Source organism: Pipistrellus hanaki (assembly GCF_964339955.1).
Source record: "Pipistrellus hanaki genome assembly, chromosome: 4".
In the NCBI taxonomy this organism is placed as follows: Eukaryota; Metazoa; Chordata; class Mammalia; order Chiroptera; family Vespertilionidae; genus Pipistrellus; species Pipistrellus hanaki.
In genome coordinates, this window is record NC_140506.1 from 96847450 (window position 1) to 96874477 (window position 27028).

General features: G+C 60.1%; 1 protein-coding gene across 1 annotated transcript; it reads right to left on the reverse strand.

Annotated features, from left to right (window-relative positions):
* Positions 1 to 5424: 5424 nt before the first annotated feature.
* IL4R (interleukin 4 receptor) lies at positions 5425 to 26716 on the reverse strand. Its single transcript, XM_084883109.1, is given in 11 exon segments — positions 5425 to 6078; positions 6081 to 7573; positions 8369 to 8418; positions 9660 to 9738; positions 11369 to 11468; positions 13901 to 14057; positions 15507 to 15658; positions 16786 to 16937; positions 18169 to 18307; positions 19600 to 19687; positions 26598 to 26716. Coding segments are annotated over 10 exon segments (2421 nt in total). The 5' UTR covers positions 19670 to 19687; positions 26598 to 26716; the 3' UTR covers positions 5425 to 6049.
* Positions 26717 to 27028: the final 312 nt, after the last annotated feature.

Sequence of the window (27028 nt, forward strand, 5' to 3'; positions counted from 1 at the left end):
GATTTGCTGTGTTTTTTATTTTTTATTTTTATTGACTTTTTACAGAGAGGAAGGGAGAGGGATAGAGAGCTTGAAGCATCGTGAGAAAGAAACATCAATCAGCTGCCTCCTGCACACTCCCCACTGGGGATGTGCCCACAACCAAGGGACATGCCCTTGATCGGAATCGAACCTGGGACCCTTGAGTCCACAGGCTGACTCTCTATCCACTGAGCCAAACCGGTTAGGGCTGTTTTGTTTGTTTTTTGGTTAATTAATAGCTTTTACAAGAAGATCATGTGTGGAGGCCATTCTACAGGATGCACACAGATACAGTAGGTCTTTAGAAACAGTCCTTTGTGACGCCCACACGGTGCCGGTGCTGGGGCGGGGGATGGGGTTTCCGGTGGTTTTTCTTTCCTATTTATACCTTCAGGTTTTCTCTGAATCGGAGAAGGCGGCACTTGCTAATTTAGAATTAGAAAAAAGCAATAAGTAGGTTTTATATTTTAAAAAAGAAACAGAACCAAAGCATGCCACCTCCTAGGAAAAATCTTTGTAAGATCGAGGCTGAGGGTGTCGGGCCATGGGGACCCCGAAATCAAGGGCTGTGGAGGGCTGAAGCCGGTTTGGCTCAGTGGTAGAGCGTCGGCCTGCGGACTGAAGGGTCCCGGGTTCGATTCCGGTCAAGGGCATGTACATTGGCCGGGGCACATCCCCGGTGGGGGGTGTGCAGGAGGTAGCTGGTCGATGTTTCTCTCTCGTCGACGTTTCTATCTCTCTATCTTTCTCCCTTCCTCCTCTCTGTAAAATATCAATAAAATATATATATATATTTTTTTTTTAAAAAAAAGGGCTGTGGAGGGCAGCTTAAGCCTCCGGGCCCCGCCCCCTCCCCCCCCCCCCCAGGCCGCGCCGCCTCCGGCCCCGCCTCCGGGGGGCGCTGGGAACTCCGCAGCAGCACCCTCCGCCCGCTTCCAGCTCCGCCGGAGGGAGGGTGGGTGGGGGCGGGGGGCAGAGCTGGGCGCACCTGCCCCTCTGACCCCGCCCCCTTCCTCCCCCTCCGTCTCTCCGGGTCTGCACCCCCTCCAGGCGGAGAAAACTGAGTTGTACGTGGACTAACATGACCTGCTAGCCCTGCTCTGTCCCACACGGACTCACCGCCGCAGGGGCGGTTTAATGTACCGGCTGGTCTGTAACATCTAAACCCACGTCCTCAGCCCACAGCCTCATCCAGTGCCCACCAGCCCGGCGTGGAGCGGCCTCCGGACCGGGCTGTGAGCGTCCCCCGTAAGGAGTTCTGGGGGCAGCCCTGCCCCACACTCTGCTGTCTGGCTGTAAGACGCTGCCAAAGGTCATGCACAGACCTGAGTTCTCTCTTCTTTTCTGATTTCCTTCCTGTAAGTTTAAAATAAAACTTTGATCCATGCTCGTAACTTGAGAAATGTATTTTTGGTTTAACCATTGCCTATCAGGGAGTGCTATTCGAATGAAGGAGTGGATCCCAGGCCTGGTGTGGGCAGTCCGACCCAGGAGGGTGGGCATAAGCCAGAGAGCGTGGGGGCCTGGAGGGGGAAGGAGGGGGAGCAGAAGCTAGGACTCCCCTGTCAGGCTTAACCAACGACAGTGGCAGCGGAAGTGGGAGCCCGCAGAGCCTCACAGGGAAGTTCAGAGGAGCCTGGAGCAGTGGGCAGGGCCGAGAAATCTGGATTTCTACGCTGTTTTTATCTTTAATTCTGGTCACCTGTGCCCCGTCCAGACTGGAGGAAATCCGAGACATGGCAAAGACGATTGTGTGGAGACTGTCCTCAGGAAAACTCCTGACACGGGTTTTTTTAATCCTTTCTGTTTACAAAGGAGAAAACGAAGGCGCAGGCCGGATAACGGGGACACAGAAAGCAGCGAAGGGTCTAGGGCTTTACGCCCCAACGAGCCTTGGGGTGTCCTGCCTGATTGGGAGGCCAAAGACCAAAGATTTTATTTTATTTTTTTAAAGTTTATTTTGTTGTTTAAAGTATTACACATAATAGTGCATATATCTCCCCCCCCCAGCCTCCCCCTCCCTCTGTCTCATGCTCCTCCCCTCCCCCCCCCCCCCCAGTGTCTTGTGTCCATTGGTTGTGCTTATTTGCATGCATATAAGTCCTTTGGTTGATCTCTTTCCCCCCTCCCCAACACTCCCCAGCATTCCACTGTAATTTGAGTCTGTTTGTGCTTTACTGCCTCTGTATCTATCTTTTTGTTCACCAGGTTACAATGTTCTTTATTTTCCATAAATGAGTGAGATCATGTGATATTTATCTTTCTCTGACTGGCTTATTTCACTTAGCATAATGCTCTCCAGGTCCATCCATGCTGCTGCAAATGGTAGGAATTCCTTCTTTTTTATAGCAGAGTAGTATTCCACTGTGTAGATGTATCATAGTTTTCTAATCCACTCATCTGCTGATGGGCAAGGACCAGATTTTAAGGGGATTTTAAAAAGTCTGTTGTCAAAGAAAATTCCAAGGCAGGCCCTGGCAGCAGCCACCCCTCTGTGCACACCCACTCATTGCTGGTGCGAGTGCTTTTATTCGTGCGTGAGAACACCAGCATCGAGGATCTTAGCCAGCGCTGCTGTGGGGGGAGTCTCAGTCCTCTGCAAGGTGAGGGGGAGCCCGATTGGAGGACGTCCAGGGGCTCCGTGTCCTCTCATTGGCTCCTGCTTGTGGGCGAGTTACATTTGGGGATTGGGGAGATGAAAGAGAGATGGGTGTCTATTGGGCCATGTTTCTCAGGGGGTGGGGCTAATGTTCATTTAGGCCAAATATAAATTCCTCACTCCATCCCCCACTGTGCCCACCTTCCTCCCCCCTGTCCCTGGCTCACTGCCATGGCTGGTCTTTCTGTGAACACACCTCCTTAGGCCTCCCATGTAGCTCCCCGTGTCCCAGACCGTTTTCTGCAGAGCACTGCCAACTGACGGTTGTTGGCCCCAATTTAACAGCAACAGGAACCCCTGGTGTGGGGTGTGGTGAAGGAGACATTATTCAGTGCAAACAGCTCCTTTACTATACAGCTTGGCTGTGCAAACATGGTGCCCTGGCTGGACAGCTGTGCTCTGCTCCCTGCTGCCCTGGTTGGCTCCCCTTTGATCCAGCCTGCTCTGGCCTGTACTGGTCTGCTCCTCTCCACTCCACTGAGGCACCTTCAGTGTCTCAGCTCAGCCAGGGAGACTCAGTCCTCAGTGGGAAGGGAGAGTGCCTCCTCAGAGCTGGCTTGTCTGGACAGAAGTCCCGGCCCCTAGTGCCTGATTGTTCTGTCCTCATGCAAAATAGAACTCAAAGTTTGATTGGCCCCAAAAGGCACTGTCCTGATTGGTCAGGATAGAGCTGTGTGGAGCTGCCCAGCTCCAACTGGGTGGGGAAATCCTCAGTCCTATTGGTTGAAATGGGATTCCAGGGCTCAGAGGGCAGCAGCCCAGTGCAGGCAGGCAGTCCCCTGCAGGCTCTCCTTGAAGTTTACAGGAGAGATCCCTGTGTAGAAACTGCTGCTAGGTTCTGTTAGTTTTTAAATTTGAGCCCAGTTAGCCACCAGGAGCCCTTCTTAGTAGGTGTCTTTCTTAGGGTGCACAGCACCCATCGGTGTTTGCAATTTTTCCTTTTGCCTGTTCCATGTCTGTCTCTCCGACTGAACTCTAAGGTCCAGGAGGGAAGCAGCTCCTCTCACTGTCTCCTCAGCACCCAGCACAGCCCCTGGCACAGTAGGCGCTCAGTAAATATGGGTGGGTGTGGGCTTTCCCGCTACCTGCTTTCCTGCTCTGCTTCCTCCTAAACTGGAGAAGGGGGCTGGGGAAGCAAGAACAGAGGCCTTTCTCCAGCTCCTGGGAGCCTGGGAGGTGGGTTAAAGGCAGGGAAGAGACGGGGGTTCTCTATCTAATTCCCCATCCCAGCCTCCCCAAGCCCCGTTATTTCTGTCACATCAGCCTCAGCTGACAAGCTGGGTCTCCCTCCTTATAAAATCCTGAGGAGAGAACAAACACCCTGCCTCCAGCCTGCTGCACCTCAACCCTACCGCCCCTCCACCACGCACACTAATGTACTTTCTCTGCTGCTTAATTTTTAAATTGGGTTTTCTGAGGCCATGCTCAGACAAAGCGGATTAGAGCTGACATGCAGATGGGTGCCGTGCGGTACAGGAGAGGCCTCCATGGGGCTGGAGCTCTGCAGGCAGGCCTGGCTCCGGGACTCGCTCGCTGTGGGACCCGAGGCCACACCTCAGCCTCTCCGGGCTGCTTCCTCAGCTGTGAAACCGGGACGACTGGACCTGCCTGCTAGAGCTGGCACAGGGGACATACAGCATCTAGCATAGTGCTTGGCACTAAATAGCTATTTTCATTTTTAATTCTTAGGTTTTGTTATGACTCCTGAAGGCACAAAGTCCAGAGGCTAGTTCAGGCTCTGCCATTCACTGCTGACCTTAGCAAACCCCTTTTCCTCCCTGAAGTTGTGTCCCCACTTGTAAACTGGGTGTCTGGGGGTGGGGGGTGGGGGGACTCTGGCAGCTAAAGTGACAGTTTTGGGCTCAGTACAAAGGAGACACTTGGACAATCAGGCTGCATGTAAGGCAGCGAGCTGTGTAGAACGCCAGAGCAGGAAGGAACCTCAAACGGCCAAGCCTCCCATTGAAAGTGTGACAGACACAGTCACAGACCTAGGAGCTTATGCTCCCTGCCTGCCCGTCGGAGGCCCAGTCCCTCAGGACACCCACCTGGGTGTGAGGACCATCACCGGCAGAGCCTGGGTGACAGACACGCGGGGTCAGCTGTGGGCCTGCCAACGAGCTGTGAGCCTTGGCAAAGCATGGAGCTGCTGCCAGTGCCCCTGCAGTGGCCTCCACCGGTGGCAGAGGGGAGTGGGCGGACCAACACCCCAGCCCCCACCCCACTTTGCAGGGACACCTCTAGGCTTACACCTCTAGGTGCATGGCTTTCCAAAGCTCCCGGCAGGATCGGGCAGCAGCGGCCTGGCTGGCGCTGCTTATCACACTCCCTCCTCTACTGTCTCCCTGCCCGCTCCCCATGGGGCTCCTGGGTCCCCTCCTAATCACCTCGTTGCACTTCAGAACTGTGCGGAGTCAATGAGTTAATAAAGATAAAGCATGCTTGTTTCATAAGTAAAAAAAGAAAGAACCTTTACTTCTATAAAACTCCACCCCCTCCCGTCCCAGCCTTCTCAGCAAATATAAATGTTAGGTTTAAACAATCCCTGACACACACACACACACACACACACACACACACTCAGCGGGAGGTCCGGGCCGGTGGGCAGGTGAAACGTGCCTGGTGTGGGCGTCTGGACGCCCAGCTCAGCCGGCTCAGGGCGGAGCTCTCCCTCTGGTCTGTGGCTGCAGCCATGGTGTCTGCAGGGCACCGACTGGCCCCAAGGCAGCTGGGTGTGCTTATTCCCGGGACCCCACAAACCGTCACTGCGTGGTAACCGCCGTTTTTCATGTGCTTCTGTTTTCCCTGCTTGACTGAGCGCCCTCCTCTGCCTGATCCTGCTCCGCGTCGGCCTGACGGAGCCGTTGAATGATGGCACCTCTGGGCTCATCACCACGCTCCAGGCCCGGGCTTCCCATCAGCCCCAAAGCCTCCGATGCGCTCCCCGTTACTTGGTTAGTGTGTAGGCTCAGCGTCCAGTCCAGTGACATGGCAGCAGCGAGGCCCGGAGCCGGGCAAGACGTGGGCAACTGAGTGAGCGGGTGGACAAACAGGCCGTGGGCGGCGGGGCAGGGGCAGTGCGCTGGAGAAGGGTGGACCGATCAGGTGGCGGACAGCTCGCTCACAAGCCAAGGTGCCCGGAGCCCCCGGTCCCTGTAGGAGGCTCTGTGGGCCCCGTCCTGCCTCCCCGCCCGCGGCACGCGCTGAGCTCCTCAGTGTGAGAACAGGTCCGGCCTCCGTAGCCGGGGTCAGACATCCGCACTTCACACGGCTTCTCACGTCTCGGCCACGCCAGCCTGGCTGCCCTCGGGGTGGTGGGGGGCATTGTGCAAGCAGGGCTGAGGTGTGCTCAGCAACGAGGGCGCACACCTAGGACACACTCATGCCTGTGGGCCCATGGAGAGCATGGCCACCATCTGGAGGGTCTGGCTTGAGCTCTGAGCATTGCTGGGGCCAGGCTGGAAGGACAGGGGGGCCTTGCCCTTCTCCGAGACACCCAGGGGCGCCAGGGAGGCTGGAGGGAGAACCCCGCCTGGCAGGGGGCTCTCCAGGGGCTCGGGGCTGTCTCCACAGCGGCAGCCACAGCAGCGGGGGGCCTCGCAGAGGGGGGCCTCGCCGTGGGCCTGGCCTGGCTCCTCCCGGCCGCGGCACTGCTTCAGGCGGCCGCACAGGTGGCAGGTGAGGGCCGAGTAGACGATGCCGCTGCCCAGGTCGTCCCCGAGGGGGGCTGCGGCCTGCTCCGGGGTGAGCGGGCGCTTCTGGCTGTCCTTTCCCCGTGCCCCTGGCTCCAGACCGGGGCGCTTCGGGGAGCCAGTGAGGGGGAGCGAGTTCTGAGGGCCGGGCGGTGGCCCCGTGTCCAGCCCAAAGGTGAACAGGGGGACAGGGGCAGGGACCCCAGAGCTGCCAGCAGTGAGGTCCTGGAAGGGCCTGTAGCCCCCCTCCCCGCTGCTGGCCTCAGCCCCAGGGGTCCCTGGGCACGCGGCCCCGCTGGCCAGCAGGCTGGAGAAGGCCTTGTACCCAGCGTCTCCGGGGGGGCCGCCCGCCTGGCCGCCCCGGGCGCCGCCCTGCTGCACCGCCGATGCGAACTGCCGGTAGCCGCTGGGGGCCGAGGGGCCGGCCGCCCGGAGCCGGAGGACGCTCTGCCGGAGGCCCTGCTCCCAGGTCTCCGGCTCAGGCTGGAGTGCGGCAGGCAGCCCAGAGGACCGGGGGGCAGGGAGGACACTGGGGTCCCTGTCTCCCTGGTCCTCGGCCAGCTGCAGGTCCGAGTCGAGCTCTCCGGGGCCTGAGGGCGGGCGCAGCAAGCTGCCGAAGCTGCGGTACGCGGGGTTGTCGGCGATGACTATGGCAGGCAGCTCTGCCACAGCCAGGCGGGCGGGGCTCTGTGTCCGAGGGGCTGGGGGGCGCTCTGGGGGCTGCTCCCCGCCCCGAAGGGGGGGCTCCTGAGGCTCCTCACCTGCCCCAGGCACCTGAGCACTCACACCTGCCGAGGGAGGGAGAAGGCAGCACTCCCCCAAGCCTGGCGGGCAGGAGCCTCCCTCCACGCCCCCGAGGAGGTCCAGGAGCAGGTGCTCCGTCATTCGGGCCGCGATGCCCGCCCTGCCCTCCTGGAAGCCGGTCCCGCTGCTCTCGGGCGAGGGGCAGAAGCTCCCTCCGTCTTCCTCCTCCTGCTCCTCCTCCTCACTCTCCACCGGGGCCTCCAGCAGCTCCACGCAGGTCACCACGCTGATGCTCTCCGGCCAGAGCACCGCGCTGCTGCCCTCCGCGGGGCGCCAGGCTGGCTGTCCGGGGCCCTGGGCAGGCCCGCTCCTGGCCGCCTTGGAAGAACTGTCACCCCTCTCCACGCTGGGCTCCAGCAAACAGGGCAGGATCTTCGTCAGACACGTCTTCCAGTATCTGCAAAGGCAAAGCTTGGTCAGGTCAGTGTCTCCACTTGAAAAACTCCTATTCATCCCTCAAAACCCAGCCTGAAGCCGCCCTGGACTGATGCCTACCTATTGCAGACGGGCCTCCTGGCTTTACAGCCACTGCCTCTCAGTCTGCCCCGCTCCTGCCCTGGGAGCCCCCGGAAGGAGGGCCCTGTCTGCCTTGGGGATGTCTGGAGCTCAGCCCATAACCCGGACCCACTACCAGCTCAGACTATTGAATGAATACGTCTTTGTCAGGGAGGATGGGATTTAAAACACGCAGCATAGGGAACGCCCACTGAGGACGGCTGCCGGGGGCAGGGCTCCCGCGTCCTGAAGGCCCCTCAGTGCTGGGTCTAACCTTCGGCTACTGCACAGGGGGAGGCCCAGAGGCCTGGGGGAGGCACTAAGGAGGCTAAAGTGCTGGTGGCATTTCAGGGTTTAGGAGAGTGGTGTTTGCCAACCAGTATGCGGTGATGTCAGCACTTTACAGCGGGCACCGCTGCCCGGGTACTTGACTCCACAGCCTTGCTCAGGCCAGAGTGCACCCCCAGGGGGCCCCCGCACCTGACCGACCCCCCCAGGGAAATTCGGGGGCCCAGCCAGCAGCCACCTCCCCAGCCCACTCCTCCCCCTCCCACCCTGCAAAGGAACAGTGCTGAACGCCAAGGAAGAGAAGGCAGGCACGGAGGGGCGAGGGACCCCGCTCTCAAGACGGGCCCACTGCGCCAATTCCACCCCCTTCCAGATCCACACGGGCTGTGACCCAAGCTCATATACGTACGGGCACTTGGCCGGCTCCTGGCCCCCAGGGCTCTTCCCCCACATGGGCACCTGGAACACAGAGACGCCGGTGAGCAGAGCGGAGAGGCCGCAGTGAGCCGCGGGAGGGCTGTGGGCCCTGCCGTCACCTGCCGGAGGTCAGACCAGCCACTGCGGCTCCCGGAGCCTCAGCCCCTGGGACAGAGTGAGGCCGCCATGAAGCTAAGCTGCTGAGGCTGAAGGCAAAGTGGCCGCTGTCGTCTGCAGCTCCTCCACCCCGTGGGTCTGGCCAGGCCTGTGACTTGCTTTGGGCACAGAAAGTGGCACAAGTGGCACTGTGCCAGCGGGCCAGCCCGCAGGAGGAGGACACGGCTCAGTCACTCCAGGGCCCGGCGAGAGCCAGACCACCGCGGAGCTGTGCGCGAAGCCGCGGGGAGGATCTGGCCAGGGAGCTCCCTGCTGGGCCCAGACCCCCTCCGGCCCCACCGCTGAGCGACTGCAGAAGCAGGAGCTACAGATGGGGCTTGTTTCAACCAAGTTTAGGATCGTTTGCTGCACAGCAAAGCTGACTGACACGTGGACGAGGCTGGCTCTGTGCAGGGCCTGGTGACACACACTTCACAGGCACCGTCTGGGTGAATTCCAACCGTTCCATAAACACCACACAACCCACAGAACACCGGGCTCAGGGAGGTTAGCCGCTCGCTCAAACCCAGGCCGCTCTGCACGTGAGCAGCAGAGCCGGGTTCACAGCCTGCCCAAGGGTCGCCGGAGACCTGAGGGCCGGCTCCCGTCCCCTTCACAGAGAGCCCATGAGCTCAGGCAGACCACACGCGGCCACGCTCAGGCTGGACCGGCCGGCCCCTCGGTATCCCCGCTCCTGGCAGGTGAAGGGATAGGAACGAGCATGGGATGCAATCAGGCCGGTGAGAAAGGAGGGGATTGGCTGGTGCTTTGTGGCAGTTTCCCACCCGTAAGAGGAACACACAGGAGCCGAGTGCCCCCTCCCTGGCCTCCTGGCCTCCTGCCCGGGTGCAGGCACCTCCCCAGGGGGTGACATGCTGGTGACCGCAGGGGCCATCTCCTCTCAAGGGAGGGACCCCGCCCACGGCTGAAAAGTGGCTCTGAAAGCTGAGGCAGGGGGAGGGGGCAGCCTCTGGCCCCCGATGACCACTCTGGGCTGCAGAAGCAGCCTGTGCTGGGGCCTTCCTGACGCTCAGGTGCACATCCAAAGCCAGTGAGTGTCTAACGCCCAGACGCCGGAATGCTGGTTCCTGCCAGGAGCACCACAGCACCAGACCGGCCACACCTACCTGGACCTCCCGGATGACCACCGCCATGAGGGGGCTGCGGGCCGGGGTGGGGATCCGGTCCCACCACTCTCTCTTGATCCTGGAAAAGAAAAGGGAAGCGCGTTGGTCTCTCCTCCCATAGGAATGACCACATCGCCAGTTCCTCCCAGGGGCCAGGATCGTGTGGGTTGGTTTTGGATGTCTCCTGGGACAGGGCCTCCTGCCAATCCCATTCACAGATGAGCAGACTGAGGCTCCCGGGGCTGAAGGGACAGCTGGCGGCAGAGGAGCCGGTTGGTGCCCCAGCATTCTGCTCCCGACTCGCCACCTCTGTCCTCAGTGGGAACAAGCCCAGGGAAGCAGGAGGCACTGGGGCTGCAGAGAATTCGGGTGCTCCCATCAGCGGTCCCCCAGGGAGCTGCTGGGAGCCAGGCCAGGGGAGGCCTGAGAGGCCGAGGAGACCCTGGGAGAAACAGGTTCCTTCCTCCCCCGGTCGGCCTGGAGCCATGGCGTGTCAGCTCTGAGGGAAGGTCCTCAGATGCCCTGGGTCAGCCTCCGCTGACTCCACTTAGTCAGTCAGCATGCTGTGCTGAGCACCTACTATGCACACTCACTGTGCCAGGCCTCGGACAGAACAGTGAAGCAGACAAAGGCCCCGCCCTCACATAGCTGACTTCCGAGGAGACAGACAGAAATAACTACAGGACATTCATGACGGCATCCAGCGCCATGAGTGGAAATGGAGAAGATAAAGGAGTAGAGAGGAGAGGGGGGTGGTCCAGGAGGGCCCCTGAGGAGGCGGCCTCTGAGTGGGACTGAGAGTGGAAGAGGAGGGAGTCAGGGCGATGCCGGGGAAAGGCTTCCAGGCAGGGGCACGGCGAGTGAAAGGTTTGGAGGGAACGTGCTTGGTGCGTTCACAGAACAGCAAGAGGCTGGAGTGCTGGAGAGCGAGAGGGTCTGGGAGGACAGGCCATGGGGAAACTGAGGCTCAGAGGAGGGAAAAGGCCAGCCCACGGGGGCTGGGAGGTGTCAGTGACAAGACACGGAGAGGAGAGCCTGCAGCCCCTGCCACTCACTGTGTGCCCAGTCACTCCTCGGCCGTCACTGATCCTCACATGGCGAGGGAGGACTCGCTAGTCCCATTTCAGAGATGGGAGCACTGAGGCTCTGAGACACCATGTTTCCTGAAACCCAGGCTCTTTCTACCCCCACCCCACTGTGATCCAAGACTCTCTCAGACTCTTAGGACGGACTGAACACGTTCCCGCTCTCTCAGCCCACAGAGGAGGAGCCAGTCACACAGCCCGGGTCTCCAGACTGTCAGGGCGATCGGCTAGAACTCCTCAGTCTATTGTCAGCCCCCAACTGTCTGGACCATACCCCGGGCAGATCCACCTCCCTCTCCCAAGGAAGGCCCCTCCCAGCTCAAATATCCTCCCCACCCTCCCAGCCCCCGCCCTGACCAACACACAGCGCTCGGGACATCTGGGCCTGCGCCCGGCTCATCTCCTTCCGCGCTGGGGCTGCGGGGGCAACGCCGGGCTCTCTGCAGGCCTGACATGGGGCTCCCACAGGCGCACAGAGGCCGTGGCTTGGTTTCAGCCGCTGCCTCAGAGCCTCGCCCACAGCAGCTGCTCCATAAACACTTATGGTTGAACAAGGACTGCAAGCCGGCAGGTGAGAGGAGGAACTCCTGTCCACTCCCCGCCCGGGGCCGGCCCAGGACTCACTTGAGGATGCTGAAGTAGCAGGACAGGCAGACGGCCAAGATGACGACGCAGGAGATGGCCACGGCCAGTGGGAGGCGCTGCTCCCAGGGCCCCTCGTAGTCTGGAAGGGGGAGGGAAGCCGTGAGCCCTCATCGCTGGGTACAGCCTGGTCTCCATTTCCCCGGGCCAAGACGGGAGCCTCAGGACATTGGCTCCCAGATCCCGCACGATCGAGCCCCTGGGCCCTCCCCTCGCACCCTGAGCCCTTGCCACACCGGCCCCCTTGCTGCCCCTGCTCCTCCACGCTCAGTGCCAGCTCAGGATCTTGAATTGCTGCTCTTTCCTGAAGCACAGAGGTCAAGGGCAGTGACTCTGGCCCTGGACGACCTGAGTTCAAAGCCTGTCTCTGTCGTACCCTCACTGGTGACCCAGGACACGTCCTTCACCCTCTCGGTGCCTCGGTTTCCTCACCGACACAATGGGGTTAACAACAGTGCTCATCTCATGGGGAGCTGTGAGGGTCCCGCGACTTACTACCCACCGCACTCAGAACAGCGCCCTCACCCCATCGCTGCTATCCCCTTCGCTCCTCTCCTCCCTCACTGCACCCTCGCCAGCTCCCAAACTCCCCCACGCCCTCTCTGCCATCACTCCGCCCCCTTTCCCTGCTTTACTGCCTCCAGACCCACTGCCGCTGGGTCTGGGTTGATTTGATTTCCTCTTTTCTGAATGTTGATTTTCTGTTCCCCCTCCCCCGAGTGCAGGTTTCAGAAGGCAAGGATTTTTGTCTGTTTTGTTCACCACTGATTTCCCAGTGTCTAGCATGGGGCCACGCATAGTAGGAGCTCAATAAATAGATGTGGAAATATGAATGTGTCCAGCACACTGTACATGTTCCATGCAAGCCCTCCCCTCCCCTCCTCTTGCCTCCCCTCCCTTTCCCAGGCCAATGTTAGAATCAAATCAATTCAACAAAACTTTCCCAAGGACTTCCTGTGTGCCTGCCACTTTCTGGGCACTGGGGACACAGGCACAGGGTAGCTACTACCCACAGAGCTCACAGCCCAGGTGGAGACAGATGGGGAAGAGACACTTTGAAGAATTCATCTCTAAGTGAATGTTAACCACCCCTCTCCTCTCCACAGTGCAGACAATGCCTAAGGCAGCCTCCCTCCCCTATCTTTCCCTCTTCTTTGCCCAGTGGCAATGTGCCCACCCTGAGGTGCAGGCCAATCACGATGATCCTAGTCTCCTTCCCAGACATTTGAGTTCCCAGCATTCACTGCAGTTGAGAGAGGCCATGTGACAGTCCTGGCCAATGAGATGCAAGGGAAGGTCTGCTAGGGAAGCTCTGGGAAGATTTTTTGCTTCCTGTTAGTGACAGAACCTTTCATTCTCCTTGGCCCTTGGGGTCTGAGGCTGTGTACAGCAGCCAACTTGGGGCCATGAGGTGGCAAATCTAAAGATAAAATACTGCCATGCTAAGGATGTCAGAGGAAAAGAAGGCAAGATTCTGGGGTGATATCATTGAGCTGCTGCAAGAACCTGGGAATGTGAGATAATTCAACATTTCTATTACAAAAGCCAAGTGATAAAGTTGTAAAGAGTTATTTTGGGGGGTGCTGCTTCAAGCGAAGGACTACATTTCCCAGAATCCCTTGCAGCTATGTGTGGCCAAGTGGCCAGTTTCACCAATAGAACTTGAGAGGGAGTGATGTGTCACTTCCAGGCTAAGGCTTTTAAGAAGCAGGTGTGGTCTCCCTGCTCTCCTTCCCCTTCTGCTGGCTAGCTGCAGACAAAGGCAGGGCCCTTAGAGATCCTTCACTTGGGGTCCACAGACCTCCACCGAGGTTGTAGGCAGAATTCAGAGGCCTGGGACTTGGATGGGGAAGCAATGGCATCTCTCTTTCACTCACTCTGACACCTCGCATTTCCGCCCGTTCGGCATGGAGGGAGCCTCAGCAGTCACCCAGCTGCCCACAGACATCACACTGCCCTCCTACCACATGCCGCCGCCAGATCACAGAGCGTCACTTATCTCATCCGCTCACTGGGGACAGTGTCTATGAGAACTGCCCTCGCTCCTGTTTCTACCGTGTTAACGGAGAAGCAGATATCCCCAGATCACAAACATATTTAAGATAATTTTTAATTGTATAAAATTAATCCTAGTACTTTATTTATGCCTGCAGAAACATTGTTCTGAATGGGTTCTCAGGCCTCCCTGACTTCCCAAGGGCCCAGGACACACAGGTTAACCATCTCTGTCCCAGAGAGAGATGAGCACGGGAGGAAGACCACCCACAGGCCAGCACAGTCACGCTGGACTGTCACACACACACAAGCACGTTTCCACACGGGAAAGCTCGGGCCCCGTGGGCACCTGTCACTCAGCCCCGCCTGCCCGCCTGGGCCAGTGGCCATGCCAGCCGCTCCTCTGTTACCTGCGTGGAGGCGTCCTCGGACGGAGACCCGGGTGCTCGGCCAGGGCAGAGTCTGGGCCCAGCGTGAAGCGGGGAGGACTAACTGCTCAGCACTGACCTGGATACTCACCGTGAAGCCACTTGACAGGGGGGCTCCACTCGCTCCACAGGCTGTTGTAGCTCGGGGCCCAGGCCCGCACCCGCGCGCTGTAGGGGGCCCCGGGCGTCAGGGCGCTGGCCGGGAAGCGGAGGGTGGGCTCCTGGTAGGTCACATTGCGGACTAGGAACTGGGGGAGGAAAGGAAGACGTCACCGCACAGCTGGGGCCGGGGTACCATCCCTGTCCTTGGCTGACCACACGGCGTGTAAGAGCCACCAGCCTGGTATCTGGTCATTCCGCCAGCCCAGGCAGTTTGGTACCTCCATGGCTGTGACCGGGCTCCAGTGAGATGGGTCAGAATACCAGCCCGCCCCACCCCCACTGACCAGGCCTATGACAGGACTGGGGAGAGCTGGAACCTTTCTGCGCTTTAGTTTCCTCATCTGAAGTTGAGGGCAAGGGTCCCTACTGTCACTTTCGGGGGGTGTAACCTTAGGTGAGTGACGGAACCTCAATGTCCTCTCTGCAATGAGGGTAAAAGTGCCTGCCTCCAGGGTTGCTGTGAGGATTAAATGGGTTGAAGCAGGGAAGCACTTAGGACAGGGCCTGGAGCACAGGGAGTGTGATGATCTTCCCGAAGCGCAGACAGAGGCACATGCCCCTGGCTCCCTCATGGGCTCTCTGGAGCCTCACGTCCAGCCCAGGCACATGGCCCTGACCTCAGCCCCGCCCACCCAGCCCAGGCACATGGCCCCGACCTCAGCCCCGCCCACCCAGCCCAGGCACATGGCCCTGACCTCAGCCCCGCCCACCCGGCCCAGGCACATGGCCCCGACCTCAGCCCCGCCCACCAGCCCCCACTGGGAAGACTTCCAGGACTGTAGCTGAGTGGACAAGGTAAGATGACAATTAGTAGGTATTGTCTGCTGCCTATTGCTTTAAAAAAAATGGTGCCAGACAAACTGAGGGCCCAGGATCCCCCTTGGGCCCTCAGTCCTTGTACAGTCCTTGCCCTTGTACAGTCCTTGCCCTTGTTGTGGGCAGGACTCTGACTTGTTTCTCACCGACAGGAAGTACAAAGGTGATGGTATCTGGGACCACACCTGTGGTGACATCATGTGAGACCATCCTCCAGACTCCCCGGGCGCCCTCTCTCCCCCGGGCTGGCTGGGGGAAGGGCACGAGGGAGGAACGGGGGGTGGCCTCCTGCCTGGGCCCAACAGCCCCCGGCACACGGATGCGGCCAAACTCACAGGAGCCGGGAGCCATCCTTCCTGCGAGCCTCAGGCGGCCCGCAGCCCTGGCCACGCTGGCCTTGACCAGTCAGCGTCGGGGAGACGATGCTGAGTGAGGGGGTCACGGTGGGACTCGGTCATTTGAGAAGGTCCCCGAAACCTCAGTGTCCCTCCGGCCCCCGGGACACACAGCTGCACCCAGAGCCTCCCTTACAGGGAGGAGCAGGCCCACAAGTCACGTCCCTTCTCTGCACACCTGGTGCCAGGCGAGGGGCGGAGGGACAGGAGCCGGGACTCCAGGTCCCAGGCTGCAGTCAGCCGGGCTCCTGTCTCCCACCCTGGGGCGGGGTCTCCGCTTCCCGAGTCCCAGGGCGTGATGAGAACCCCCACGTGCCCACTCACCTCCGTGGGGTCGTCTTCGTTTGAAATGTTGACCAGGTAGGAGAGCTGAGAGGCCAGGAAACTCTCAGGTGGGTAGGGGTTGCTCCAGGTCAGCTGCCACATGTGGGAGTCTGTGGCGTTCACCGTGAGGTTTCCGGGGGCCCTGGGTTTCACTGGGGAGAAGGGGGCCTGGTGAGGGCGGGTGGCCCTCGGAGCCCGCGCCGCTGAGGTTTTCAGTCAACACCACCTCCATGTGTAGGCACCGCGGAGGTTCACAGTCACAGCAGTTCCAATCCCGGCACTCACTCTGGCGTTGCTCCCCCTCTCCCTGGAGCCACGGGGAACCCAGCACGTGTTTGCCAAATAACCCAGACTCCGGCGTGTGCACTTTCGTCCTTCACACTTTCAGCCACGTCTGTGAGCTACATTAGGTACCATGCATTTTTCTTTATGTTGATTCGTGTGTTTAGACTTAGTCTCTTTTGAAGCAATCATATTAGCGAGATCACAAGTATATAATAATGTGCACCAACGTCGCCATGCGCATGTGAGGATTACGTTAACTCAGGGTTTGTTCATGGGCCAGTTCACCACCAGCGGGTGAGCGGGCCCTGCAGGCACTGCTGGTGGAGTGGCGGAGGCTGCGAGACCCTGCCTCTGCTGCTCATACTGTGTGACCTTAGGCGGGTGACTTGCCTGCTCTGCACTACAGTTTATTCAGTTGCAAAATGGGGATAGGAACTCTCTTTTGGAAACTGAGGTTCAGAGAGGTGACTTGCCTAAGGTCACACAGCAATAAATGGTGTTTGAAACTCCTGTCATTACCCCCCAGCCAGCTCCTGGGGAATGCCCGCAGGGACTCCGGGCAGCAGGATAAGGTCAGCCTTCCATGGTCTACTAAGCATGTCAAACTCAAAGGCTAACACGGGCCAAATAAATGAGGCATGCAGCCCGTGGGCTGCGAGTTTGACATGCTTGGTCCGGACTGTCTGAAGCAGCAGCAGCTGAGCAGTCAAGGGAGGTGAGGACGGTTCCCAGTTCAGTTTCTGGTCTGCGGCAAGCACACCTTCCACCAAGTAGCCTGCTCAGCAGGGCGCTCACATGCAGGGGGTTGCCTGTCTGAGCTGAAGGGGCCTGGTGCTGCTGAGCCCAACCCCATTTCAAAGACGGGAGGACTAAGGCCCAGGCAGGGCGAGAGCCCCATCGGGGTTAAGGAAAGGCTACTTGGGCCCTCCCCCGGATGGAACCCGCCTGGCCCACCCCAGGGCCGGGGCTTAGAGCACCCGCCCCACCCGCTCACCATGCTCGCTGGGCTTGAAGGAGCCACTCCACAGCTGCTGCTTCCCAGCCCACAGGTCCAGCTGGTAGATGTCCGCGCTGACTATGTAGTCCATCAGCATGTCACACTGGCACACGGCGCTTTCTCTGTTCGCAGGGACACACGTGTGGTTTCTGCGGACACGGGCTGCGTTAGGCTGTCATGTACGTACGGTGTCCCCGGGACACGCCTCAAGGAACCACATGCTCTGCTAGTTCCTGGTCTCCTGCCTCAGGACCAGGTCAGGGGACTGGGAGCAGAGCAGCCAGCCTGTGTGATGGGCCAGGGGGCTAGGACTGCCGTCCGTGCTGCCACAGCCCCTCGCCCTCCACCCCCTGGCTGCGGCCTCGGTCCCAGGACTCGGCTCATCCCTGAAGGCCAGTGAAAGGGAAGAACCATGGCACCGAAGGATCTGTAACAGTGTGTGTGTGTGTGTGTGTGTGTGTGTGTGTGTGTGTGTGTTTGTGTGTGTGCGCGCGCGCTAGCACACCTGGGGCCTGTCCTCTCCCATGCAGGGCACTGTGGCACACGCCCTGCCACCACACGTCATCCTAATGTGCCGCCCCAAACAGCCAACCTGTGTCTCATCCGGAGGGTGGCACACATTTTCCGTCAAGGGCCAGACTCCGAGAGCCAGGCCATTCCTGTCCCCATACACTGCACACCCTGCTGGCCAAGACAGAAGCAGCCACAGACAACACAGGAGTGAACGGGCGTGGCCACGTGCCAGCACTTGGTTTACAGCACGGGGCCCCGTGTGGCTCAGGGCCAGCACCCCACCTCTGATCTAGGCCCGGGCACCGCCCTGGGGAGCACAGGGCACCTACCTAGTGCATCGTGGGCATGTACATAAACCACGGGAACATGCACCCAACGTTCCATGCTGAACTTCACACTGACTGAGCCCTAACAATAGTCATGCCCGGGTCAAACGACCTGCCGCTCTCTCTCACGCGTATCACGTGGCGTGTTACGGTGTCGCTGCTCTGGTGGCTGCGTGCTGTTGTGATTTCAATGTCCTGGTTCCATTCCTAGCGGCCCAGAGCGAGCGCTACAGGCTGCCTGCACGGACGCTTTTGGGGTCCTCGCTCATTCTGAGCTGGATCCTGAGGCTGAGGGCCTGAGAACCGCCTGGTCCGATATCCCTCCCCATCCACACACTGCAGGCCCGGTGCGTGAGCTCGGAGCGGCATGACACCCAGCGCATCGCACACTGCGCCCCGGCCCCAGCTCTGACCCCGGCCCAGCAAGAACCGCAGGGAGCCGCACTCAGCACCCGGCACTCCAGGTCACCACCGGGCCCCGGCGAACTCAGGCCAAGCTCCGGCCTCCCCTCCCCCCCCCAGCTCCCCGGCACAGGCTCACCCCTCGTTCGGGAAGACCAGCTGGTAGGTCAGGCGGAGCTCGGCGCTGCAGTCGGTGGGGCCACCCATCCTCCACTCGCAGGTGGAGGTGCTGAGGTAGTCGGAGAAGCAGGTGGGCAGCTGCCGGAGCTGCACACCCCCTGGGGAGACAGACACAGGAGCGCCCTGAGCGGCCAGCAAGAGGGCGTGGCCACCGGGACAAGCCGGAAACAGCCCGAACAGGACCAGGGGCCCATCGCAAACACAGGCACCACCGCCCGGACCGCGTGTGCGTCTCACAGCCTCCCGCTGCCCTGAGGCGGCTCCCGAGGCTGAAGAAGATCCCTGGGTGCAGGGCCCACTGAGGGGGCACCCCGAGGACCTACGTGTGCTGTAGCTCACCTACCTGCCTTCGGCCACATTACAGGGAAAATACGAGGCAGTGTGAGGACGCCGCCAACAGGCACTTGACCTGCAGCGGGAGGCGGTTATCCCTGTGCCGCTCCCGCGCTCCCACCACTTCCCCGCCCGCGCCCCCCCCCACCCCCCCGCCCCCCAGCTTAGGAGGCTGATCCCACCGTCTTGTCACCCAGTGCCAGTGGCCACTGGCTCCTTGTTGGGTTTGGCCAATATCAAAGGGCGGGTGAGAAGGTGGGGTGCTCGTCCAGTCCAGCCACTCAGTGGCCTGCTGAGAACCAGCAGGATGTCCCGGCTTGCTCCTCCCCGGCCTCCCGACTCCACCCTCATGCTTACAAAGGGTCCCTATCCGTGTAACAGGCCATGTACCTCCTCTGCTCACACCCTCAAAGCTTCCGGACTGGTCGCTTGCCACCCGGCCCCGTCCACTCCTCTGGCTCCGCCAGCCTCCAGGCAGGCCCTCGGCTCCGCCTCCACTGAGGTCCTCCCCAGACAGCTGCTGCTCCCCTCCTTCAGTCTCTGCTTCCGTGCCTGTCTCTCCTGAGGACTCCCCTGAGCACGTGTTATAAATTGCAATCCTCCCCTTGACCCCGCTTTTCCAGTCCTCCCTGCCCTGCTCTGTATTGTCTTTTCCCACACCTTCTAACAACCCTAGGATTAATTTATAATCCGGGCCATCTGTCATCGGCTGTCTCATCCCACCACAGTGCAATGTCAAGGCCGGGGATCTTAGCTTTGTTCCCTGATTGGGCCTGGCAGGTAGACTAGGGGTGTCGAACTCAGTCAGAGAAGGGGCCAAAATCTAAAATCCAGCCTAAATCGCGGGCCGAATGGTTTACTGAACAGTCATAAACTGACAATGTCATAAACTGACAGCGGAGTGCAGTGATGACAGCGCGGTTCGGGCCACATTGCAAGGCCTGGCGGGCTGGATTTGGCCCGCGGGCCTTGTGTTTGACACATGTGAGGTAGACAGTCAGTACATGTTTGCTGAAGGAATGAATGAATGAATGAATGAATGAGAGGGGTGACTTACCAGCGCCTGCCGCCCACACCAGGATCAGGCAGCTCACAGGGAGCGTGAGCCCGGAGCCGAGCCGCCCCATCGGGAGGTCCTAGGGCCCCTGCGGAGAGACAGTGAGCGGGTGAGGGCTGACCCGTGGTCCCCGCCACCCAGGCATCCCAGTGCAGCCTTCAGAGCTCGCCTCATTCAGACACAGCTGTCCCCACCCCGGCCACTGTGTCTCTGGCCACGGTGAGCCCTCCGTGTTCAGCAGAGACCTGTCCAATCACGAAACCCAACCCGGATGCACAAAGCCCTGAGCGAGAGCCAGCAACACCTGTCCCTGGAGGTGCTTCTTGGAAAAAGCCCAGGCCCAGCTGAGTGTGTGTATCCCTCGGACTTCCGTAAGTTCATACTGAGTATTTGCATATAAAGGTTCTCATAAGTCCTGCAATAAGGGAACTTCCCCCCCCCCCCCCCCCCACTCAACACTTACCAAATTTATTTACCCAACCTTCATTTTTGTGTGTGTGTGTGTGTGTCAACCCCCCAATTAACACCCTGAAGGACTTACAATTCCTTGAAGTAGTTTGGAAATTCTAACCTGACTGTCCAACCTTACAGAGCCGGTTAAATAAACGATGGCAGACCCATGCAACGGCGTATTAGGCAGCCACTAAAAGTGATGCTGTCTGACTACATGAATGCCTCAATTCTTCCCTCCCATGTCCGCGTAACCTTGCAGTGGTCCTCCCTCCCCCCACCCCCCACCGCTCTGGGCAGGGCGTTCCCTGCATTTGGATCTGGGCTCGCCATGTGGCTCGAGTTGGCCAGCAGAATGCTAGCCGGAATGCGGCGTGCACAGGCCTGCCCTGGCACAGCCGCTGCCCGGAGAGCGTGCCCGGCCTCGCCTGCTGGCGGACGGTGCCGGCAGGTCCCGGCGGTCCCCGGGCCTGCGGTGAGCTCACCCTCCGCGGGGCAGGCAGCTGGCCTCGCTGACCCCAGTGCATGAGCGAGCCCAGGCGGTCAGGCAAGCCCAGAGGGCCGCGCCCACAAGCATGAGCTAAGAGTCCCTCACACGCCCTTGGTGTGCGTGTTCCTGACAGAGCATGTGACCCCTCTCTGACCTCTGACCCCACGGAGGGCCTTCTGTTCCATGTTTATAGCAATGAAGTCACGGACCAGCCTCGCTGTGTTAACGACACCCCACAAGACGTGACCGGGAATAATGACTGGAAGGTGCAGACTGCCAGAGAGAATACAATTCACACCCCCACACCACAAGCCCAGCAGTGCCCCTCACGTTAGTCTCTGTTCCTTCAGAGTCGCTGCTATGATTACAGGGAGGTGAGTATGAAACCTGTTTACCAAACCGGCAGCACCGTCACCATACGAAAGCGTGTGCTTTAAACTCACGGCACCGTGAACATCACTCCACACACAGAACTGAGCCCACAGCCTGGGCCAGCAGTGCCCCCTGTGGTGGGACTGGCACTGGGTGAGCCTTGCTCACTCTGTCACCTTGTTCCGCACGGGATGGTATCCGTCTGTCCCTGGGGGATCCCACCTCACATCTCTCCTGTCCTCCTTACATCCACACCCGCTCTGCCCGCGCTCCTGTGGCCCCTGAGCAAGCAGCTCGCCTGCTGACCTCAGTCTCCATCGCCCGGGTGCTGAGGACCACCTGAGCCGACACACCGAGGCCTCAGGCCACCTGCACAGGAGAGATGGGGAAGGCGCCCATGGTTCTTCTTAGGAAGATGCTCAGGAGCAGATCCCATCGGGCCACGGAGTGCCACTCCCACACACCTGGCACCTCATGCCAAATGCCCCTACACTCCTGGCACCTCATGCCCAATGCCCCCACAAAGCTCCGTCCTGGGGTTGTTCTGGGCGATGCTGACAGCGCCCACCCACATTCCGCTTGGGTCTCTGTCTGGGGTCAGTTCAGAAAGGCAGCTGCCAGGCCTCCTCCTGCTGCTCAGTGCCATGTGCTTTCAGACAGTCGTTGTCTCTGCGCTCTCCCTGCCGGAAGTGACAGGCATGAAGCTCGCAGGTGCCCTGCACAGAGGAGGCGTGTCGGGAGCACGGTGTCGGGAGCAACGTGTGGGGAGCACAGTGTCGGGAGCACGGTGTCGGGAGCACGGTGGGGGCTGAAGCCACAGCAGAAGCTCCAGCCCCTGCGCAATGCTCTCCAGGGGCTTCGTCCCACACGAAGGCTCTGCAGCAGCCGCCTCCCTCCCCAGCCCAGCAGCTGTGCCCCTGCCTCCTGCCACCTGCTTGCCTCCACTTCCTGCTGCTCCTCCCACACACCCACTCACGCCCACCCCGCCCTTCCCTCTCCCGTCCTTTCCATTCATTTCCCTCCCTTGCCCCCTCTCTCTTATTTATTTACTCACAGGAATAAACTCCCCCCAATACTCCAGTATGGATTTCAGGGGAACAGGACATTCTCTGCACAGCCCAGTGCAACCAGCAAAACCAGGAAATCACACGGACGCACAACGCAGTCTAATCCGCTGACCCTGCTTAAATCCTATTCTGCTTTGGCAGGCACCAGCCTGGACTGCCGCTGTGCCAGAAAGAAAGGAAGGAAGGGAGGAAAGGAGGGAGGGAGGGAGGGAGGAAGGATGGAAGGGAGGGCTCAGGAACGCTGGGGACACGGTAAAGGGCAGGAGTCAGCTCGAACGGTGCCCCCTGGCCCACACGGGCACAACTGGCCCACAACAGACATTACAGAAACCACCGTAACCGGGAGTCGGAGCAGGGATGCAGGAGGCTGCAGGGCCAGGTCACAGCGGGAGCAGGGACAGCTCTCGTCGCCACGGCAGCCTCTAGCCCCCACCAACCTCGTGCTAGTGATTTGCTAATGAATGAGTCAGAATAGCTAACATTATATATAATTTTATATAACTTATATCTATAATTGTGCATAATTTACAAACAGAGCCTGGAAGACACCACCTTCACCACGTGGTCAGAGTGAGCGTCGCCAGGAAAGGGACGAGCCAGCTCACGGCATCCTGGAGCCCGGCCCGGAGGGCAGGCCGTGCTCTCGGTGATCCTGCTCAAAGGCACAGTCCTGCCGAGGGTCACGCCGACCGCGCGGAGGGCGGCCTGGGGAGGACCCGGCCTGCACCCCCGGGGCAACGGGCAGGGGGCGTGTGGGAGAGACTGTTCTCTCCAGCGTGTGCCGTCCAGCCCGAGGGCCGCGGTGGTCTTGTTCCCCGCCGGGTCCCGGGGCCGGCTGTGTCGGGCACACAGCATGTGCTCGTCAAGTCACTTTGGAGAGACAGGCGCCCCACGGGCTCCGCAGGGGGCTGGAGAGCTCTCCCCCGGGGAGACCGGGCACCCCTTCCTCGCAGAGTCCCAGCGGAGACCAGGAAGCAGGGAGGGCGTGCGGCGGTGAGTCTGTGACACCGCTTCCTCTGCAAAGCCCCGTAACTTTCCCTCTCGCAGGCTCACAGCCGCCACAGCGTCCTGCGGCGGAGACGCCCGGTGTCCCTCCAGCCCCGCCTTCGAGCAAAGAGAAACAGGGAGGCTGAGAGGCCTGGCCAAGGTCACACAGCGGAAGGGCCATCGTGGGAAAGTCCTCCAGGAGGGTGGACTAACACAGCACACTGACGGCATCAGGCGTCACCTCCGATCCGACTGGAGGGCACGCCTAGATGTGTGTGTGTGCGCGCGCGCACACGTACACACATGCACACACATGCGCACACATGCACACGCGCACACACACACGGCATTCACCAGCGGGCTTCACTGGATGCGGAGCTGCATGTCAGGGAACCATGGCAGAGGTGCAGGTAAATAAGGATTTAAAACAGTCACTGTCCAGTGATCCCAGTCAAGCACGTGGCAAGAGGAAACAGTTTCCAGCTGGCACCCTCAGTCACCCTGACCGGTGGGAGTTGGGCGGAGTCTCAGGGGTGGCCTGCCTAGCTCACCTGCCAGCTGGACAGGGGAGCCCTGCAGACACCCCATCTCCAACAGGCGGCAGGCCAGCGTCTGCTCGCACCCCTCCAGGGATGGGCACGCACCCCCAGGCCACGGCTGCGGAGAGCCTGCCCGCTGGAAACAGCTGCCTTACGTGCGCCGAGGACCTGGGCCAATGAAGTCCTCGCATTTGCTTGGCACCTTGCTGAGCGCATAGAAACATTACCCCAGGGCAGTGGTCGGCAAACTCATTAGTCCACAGAGCCAGTATCAACAGTACAACGAATGACATTTCTTTTGAGAGTCACATTTTTAAACTTAAACTTCTTCTAACATCACTTCTTCAAAATAGACTCGCCCAGGCCGTGGCATTCTGTGGAAGAGCCACACTCAAAGAGCCGCATGTGGCTCTCGAGCCACAGTTTGCCTGCCACGGCCCTATGGAATCTGTCCAAGACCCTGCTGGACAAGTTGTTGCCCCCACTTTCCACCCGAGGGAACCGAGGCCAGAGGTCAGAGCAGGTCCCACGGCGAATGAGAGGGCAGAGCTGGAGCCAGCACCCAGGGCTGTTGGCTTCTGGGCCCAAGCCACCTTCCAACGTATCAACGCTTTCAACTTCTCCTCCAGAAACACAGGCTGCGCCCAACAAGCCAGAAAGACCTGGCCATCCTGCTTGTCAATCTCAGACAGCGGTGCCCGCGCAGAGGACCAGAGAGGCTGACTGAGCAGCAGAAAAAGCCGAGGATTTGTATTGTCTACAAACCCCCATGAGCCAGAGGTGAAGCAGCAACTTAAACAAACAAACAAACAAATACCAACAAGGCCATGTTAACGGAGATATGAGATCCAGGACCAGGGAGGTGACGGTGCCCAGACGCCCCTGTGCTTCCCTCGGGAAGAAATGCTGCTGACCTGCAGCTTGTTGAGAGGATGACAACGGGCACGGAGAGGCCCCAAGTCCAGGGGGCAGGTCTGTGCCTGAAGGTGCTGCCCTCCTAAACCCTGCAGCCTCACCATGCACTTAGCATACGATATTTACCACATCCCTTTATAATTCTATCATATTAATTCACTCAATAGTCAAAACAGCCCCCTTGAAGTAGGTGCTAATATTCCCCGTTTTCAGAGGAGGAACCTAGGCTCAGAGCGGTGTTGGGGACGGCCCTGCTGCATGTGGCAGGCCAGCTGCGAGCAGGGCACCCGGGCCCCAGAGCCTCAGCGCTCAGCCTCTCCCTCTGTCCTTCATGTCCTGGGACCACGGGCCCGTCCGAACGTGGGTGCAAACTCCAATCCCTCCTTCTAGGCAAGCGCAGGCATTAACTTTGCATTCCACTTTAGGGTCCACAGGTCCCCTGAGCCCCTCCCCTGGGCAGTGAGCAGACTTTGAGGGTCTTGGAACAGGGCTGTGGCAGGATTTTCCCAGCCCACAGCGGGCTGAGAGAACGGGACCGGACCACGGGGCCGTCTGCAGTTGATGCAGACCTGGGTCCCCCAGCCTTCTCCACGCTGCTGGCGCCCCTCGGGCCTTCACTGGTCTCCGGCTCTGAAGGTGTATTCACCCCAAGCACAGGTCCCAGGGGTCACGGCCGCCCGGGAGGAGCATCCCTGACACGGAGCACAGTCCACGCCCAGGAGCGATGGCAGTGAAGGAGGCCCGTCGGAAGGGACGCTCCGCCCGATCCCATGTACGTAGGTCACGTTTCACTGTGTGACTCTCCTGGACGGCCGCACTGGAGGGAGAGCAGTTACTGCGGGGAGTGGGGCAGGCAGGCAGGAGGGGAGGGCGTGTGGCTATAAAAGGCAGCACAGGGAGGGGTCCCCTGAGGACAGACGGCTCCACGTCCAGCCTTGTGGGGAGACACAGCTGTGCGTGGGACAGAGCTGCACAGAACGCAGGCTGAGCGGGGGAGTGCAAGAAAGTGAGTGAGCCGCACCAGGGCCTGGCTGTGGCCACGCACCCAGTTCTGGAAGGTGTCATGGCGGGAAGCTGAACGTACAGGCGGTCTCCGTACGGGAGCCCACGGCTGTCTTAAAGTTAAAGGTCCCAGGAAATAAGAAACCTCAAGCCCCTGCCACCCACCCACTGTCCCCTCCCCTCCTCCACGTCTCCCGTCCCACTGGCCTCTGACGCTCCCGGCCCTGCTGCCCCGGGCAGCCTTTGTACCCAGAAACCCATCCCCTCACCAGGGCTGCCCCTGGCACTCATCACAGCCCCTGCCTATAGCTGCCATGGACTTATCACCGTCTCTGATACTATCACTGAGGTTACTCGTGTGAGCGCTGGTTTTATTTCAGGAGGTAGATGGTGAAGATAGGAAGATCTGACTGCGAAAGATTTTCAACTTCCTCAGATCAAAACACGCCAAAGAAGAAACAGAAAGCAAGCAGAAGACGCGAGAAGAGTAGAAATCGACATAATGGCGGGTTGGTGGCCTGTTCTATACAAAAAGGTCTCACAAAACCAACAAGACACAGCCTTTGAGAAGCAGAGGCAGAGGACACAAACGGGTCCCCAAAGAAGTACCCTGTGTTGCCACAATATGAACCAGCCCCTCCGTCCTGCTGCGAGGCCCTGAGGCAGGGTGAGAGACGGCCTGTCGGTTAAGTGATCTGTCCTCACATGCAGAGGAGAGTGCGAGCCCAGGGGGGCCGAGCTGTGGTGCCCTGGGGACTGCCTTGTCCCCGGTGCCTAAACAGGGCTGATCCGTGCCCAGTGTGTGCTCAGTACGCTGCTATGGAATGAGTGGTTGGCTAACCTTCAGCAATAACAAACTCAGTCATCGACCTTTAAACATGGGCATGTATCATGCTTTTGCCCGTAATAGTTGCTATGCATTCGCAATGCTTATCACGTGCCCGGCACTGCTCTCGGTGCTTACAGTGTATTAACCAACGTGGTTCTCACCACAGCTCTATGAAGTAGGTGCCATTAAAACCCCCACTTTACAGATGAGCAGACTGAGGCGCACAGAGGTGAGAGCACCGGCTTGTGGTCACAGCGCCAGGATCTGAGCGGCAGCCGGAGCCGGGGAGACAGCGGCAGCCGGAGCCGGGGAAGCGCCGGCAGAGAAACCCATCTCACTCTCCTTACCGGGGCAGGTGAGCGGCGAGTCTGCGATGTCCGCGGCCAGCACCGCCCGGAAGTGGCCGAGGAGGCTCTTCCTGAGCCCGAGGGGGGGCGGGCCTCTGGCTCCCTCCTCCCCGCTGACCACAAACCCACGAGGAGGGCTGGATCCGCGGCCAGGAGGCAGCCAGGCCGTGACAAGAGGCCCGTGGAGGAAGCCGGTGGCACCGGGGGCTGCGGGGGCCTCCCTGGGAGCCACCGGTCCCCAAAACGGCACAGTCTGAGGCCGCCGGGAGCTTCCTCCGGCCTCGAGGACAGCGGGCGGTATGGCAGGGGGCCAGGACACACTTCTCCCTGAGGCAGCAGCCTTCCCGGAACTGCCGCTTGGCCCGGGTTCCCAGAACCAGCAGCACGTCAACAGCTGCACCAGGACAGGGAGACAGGCCGGGCCGGGCCCC